The sequence below is a fragment of the Fusarium falciforme genome, chromosome 6 (genome assembly GCF_026873545.1).
Source record: "Fusarium falciforme chromosome 6, complete sequence".
Lineage (NCBI taxonomy): Eukaryota > Fungi > Ascomycota > Sordariomycetes > Hypocreales > Nectriaceae > Fusarium > Fusarium falciforme.
In genome coordinates, this window is record NC_070549.1 from 55,916 (window position 1) to 59,825 (window position 3,910).

A 3,910-nucleotide genomic window follows, 5' to 3' on the forward strand; every position below is an offset into this window, starting at 1 on the left:
AAAATCTTAAAAAACCTTTCTTAAAATTAGATTTTTTAATTTATATAATCCTTAAAATATAGCTATATTAGGCTTAGCTTAAATTTATAAGAAATTTTTAAAGTATTTTTAAAATAAGGTATAATTCCTAAGAAATAGAAAACTGTTGCACTCGGTTGACTGTTGCACTCGGGTGACATATACGTTAGTTATTAATTTATTAAATACTAAATCCTAATATTTCAATTATAGCCCGCTATATATAAGCCTAGGAAGCATATGTTAGCTCTCTATATTAATTACTTTTTTAAGATAGGATAGCTACTTCTAGGCAGAAACTAAAAAAAGTTAAACAAGCCCATCGGCAAGCCTAGCACCCTTTATGAGGTAGTTTCTTTTATTAAAGTGGCTAGCCGAGGTGGGCAAGGAAGGATTTTATAGAAAACATACCGTCATTGTGTTTTACCGTAGCTCGGCGAGCCCGATCGTTGGGCTCCACAAACCCGGAGCCAAGTTGCGTTCATAAAAAGAACACGAGGCGAGGGATTTTTTTTTCTTTCTTTCTTTTGTTTTTTTTTAAAAAAAAATAAAAGTATTGACCTGGACAAAGCGGAATTCCATGGGTCACTATATGAACGGGAGCAAGGTATTCGGCGACAATGTTAGCGTGAGCTGATCGGTGGCAGCAATTTCTAGTATGACCTACCGTCCTGCCCCGGCCTGGCGTTTACGAATTAAACCCCGCTCTGTATTGCCTTCTGCTATATGTCAGCTGGTTCGGCAAGAGCTATCGTCGTTCATTGTTATCACTTTCGCTGGCTGATCACTATGTTAACCACACTGCCACCAGAGGTGCTGTCTAAGGTGTTTGAGAAGGTCTGACGATCATTATTCGACACAAGTTCGGTTGCCAGTTGCTAATAGTCTTCCACAGTTGTCCAAGTACGAGTTGAAATCGCTTTGCCATGTATCAACGGTCGTGAATGCGGTTGCGGTCGAGGTACTCTGGCGATCCATCACGATCCCGTTGTCAACCAAGTTCAGCTTAGATCATGTCGTCGCCACGCCCTTGACGCAGTCACCTCTTCGTCATACCTCGCATCTTCATTTTATTTCCGATTTTCAGCGCGTTGCTAGCTATCATTGTCATGGTCATAGTAAACGTGACGATGAGAATGGATTTGAGAGTGAATGCGACACCGACGGAGGTCATAGACACTTCGAGAGCCTCACTCAAACGGCGAAGTCACTCGTGAGCCTGTTCGAGTATGGCCAACTGCGCAGCTTCAGGTAACTGTTCATCCAAAGCAACGCAACGAAACGCATTGGTAAATAACTTTCCTGACACCGGAGCAGTTGGGATCTAGGAACATGTATACCAAGTGAAATCCTTGGGCAACAGGGTGTCCTTTCTAAGCAACAACCGTTGATTCGATCATTAAGATTGACAACCGACGGCACCTGTCCTCGATATCGATACTTCAACGACAATGAACGCGAGAGGGGTGTATTAGCTTTCCACTACCTGGATAGTCTTTGCTGGCGATCCCCCCACGCCGACGACCTCGAGGCCCTTGCCGGTGCCATCCGAAACAACGCGAAACATTTATACGAGCTAGAATTGGATTTCGTGAACTGGCAGACTCTTCGAGGAGACTTAGGCTACGAGAGTGATGACGAGGGTGAGGGGCTCGGTTTTTTTGTGGGCAGCATGCTACAACTGGGCGAGCCCGTGCCCGGCCCCGTGTTCGTATCTCTCCGAGACCTTTCACTCTGCCAAGTGCCCCTTAGTGCTGTAATGGCCCGTACAATCAAGTTTGACACACTCCGGTCCCTCACACTTCGGAAGTGCCCCGACTGGCATAGGTTCATCGAACGAGTTGTGCGACTGGGGCATCCGATACGACTCAAAGCTTTAGAGATCCAGGACTGCGAGTGCGTCTCAGGCACCATGGGCGAATACGCTCTTGAGGTTTTTCTTGAGGCCTTCAAGGGTCTTGAAGAACTCTTCTTGGATATTCCCAGACCTACCTCAACTCTTGAGCTCTGGAACTGCGTTGCTATTCATCAAGCCACTCTCAAAAGATTTGTGCAGCATCATACGGTAGTTGGCCGCGCTGGCGAGCTCGCTTCCTTTGAAGGAGCTGGCTTGCTAGATCGAGGATTGCACTGGCACGATCTTTCCAACAACAAGGAAAAGCCTTGGAACAATCCGCTGATGGGACTTGACCTTGAATTCATAGGCGTGAACTATATTACGGAGCCACTGGTACGAGTGTTTCGATGCTACATGATTGCTCCCATACTCCAGTGCTAACATATACATTATTAGGGACCTATTCTTCTGCCATTCGCGCATAGACCTTCACTAAAGATCATTCACATCCGTCAGTCAGGCTGCGATCTCCAGCAGTATCCTTGTTGGGCTATAGACGAGGGTGTACTGACCTCGGTCGTTACGGGTATCTCTGACGCCGACACCAGCAGTGCCATCTCAACCAGCATTTGGAAATCCAGTCACTTAGACAACGTCGATATCGCTGTCTCGAAAGCCGAGGTTGCCAGAGCTGGAGTGGCTACGAACCATGCATTACGAGATCAATTTTACCGATTCGCGGAGTGGGCATTTGGCCCGCAGGGACTGGTCACGCTGGAAGCGATTGCTTACGGAGGCTTTGCCCAGGGTGGCCGGGTTGGTAGGCACAGCTTTTTTCTGTGTAGGACTATGGGTGATGAGAGCGGTTTTCGCCTGTTGAACCAGGACGGCCCCGGATGGAAAGCACTGATGGACAGATACTGTAATGCGCTACAGGCCTGTCCAGACGAGCCTCCTCTTGTAAATACTTGAGTGAAGTAGCCTACCTGGGAAGGGCAGCCGAAGCATGCCATTCCAGAGATGAAGACGAAGACATCATTCAACACACGACGTGGCCGTGTGTCATATGCAGTTTGGACGAGCCCGTGGGTAGCCAGGACAACAAGCCCGAGGTGGGAATAGAAGAAAGTAACTGTCACATCTTATCACCAAGGTTTCTCTGACACATGGGTTATCTGAATTAGAAGAACTCAACTTGGATGAAACAGAGAGCGAGGAAAATCCCATCATAGCTGATGATTACGACCCTATCCAAGGAAGGATGAACAAGGCGATCAACTTCAGTCATTCATTTAGCCCGATCTCAAGAGTTTCAATGCACAGCCGAAATCTCCCGTTGAATGCGTCAGTCGCATTATGGCCAAAGCCATGTCTCTGCCTTGCACAACACAAGCCGACAGTCTTTATCCCCTCTTGGGTGTCAGCGAATGGAAATCCTACAGTGAGCCCGGGCTGGGTGGTGCACTAGCAGTATCATTGAACCCTTGCTGAGTTTTTAGAACCATAGGCTTATCACATTAGGTGTATCATGCTCAACCTGAAGGGTGCTACACTCTTTCGCGTGTCTACCGAGACCATCCTGGCAGGGAGAAGCATCTTACAATCGGCTTCAGGATCAAAGCATGGCTATCAATCGATCAGGACGAACTTACAGAGCTAGAATGCCAGAAGTTTCCACTCGAGGATGAAACCCTGAGCAGATCGGGTCGGCGTTCTTAGACACCGATCAGTCGTGGGCATTTCGACATCGACTGTCCGGGGTCAGTGGTTCGGCATAACGGCCTTCCTAGTTTGCCCTTTACGGCAACGAATCTCGGGACTCAGCAACAAAAGTCGGCAATACCGAGAGCTGAGTGGGGCTTTTTGTGCACCCTTGTGAAGAACCTGTCGGTTCTCCCGTCTCGCATCTCCCGGCGAACACGCCGCCCATATTCGGCGTCCCCGCCAACCAAAACAAGCACCACGAGGAAGCTTTGGTTCCTATCTAGACCACGCAAAGTGACTCGACAATGATTTGCGGCCGAGATGAATACGGTGGCCGGTGGAACCCCTCCT

At 48.2% G+C, this 3,910-nt stretch overlaps 1 protein-coding gene across 1 annotated transcript; it reads left to right on the forward strand.

Moving 5' to 3' along the window:
* Positions 1-744: 744 nt before the first annotated feature.
* Positions 745-2,827, forward strand: NCS54_00757100 (Hypothetical protein; the record flags this gene model as incomplete). The annotated part of the gene is made up of 4 exons (XM_053152991.1): positions 745-855; positions 914-1,269; positions 1,336-2,248; positions 2,312-2,827. The coding sequence occupies 4 exons, from the start codon at positions 745-747 to the stop codon at positions 2,825-2,827; spliced, it is 1,896 nt and encodes a 631-aa protein (XP_053008966.1).
* Between the last annotated feature and the right edge of the window lie 1,083 nt (positions 2,828-3,910).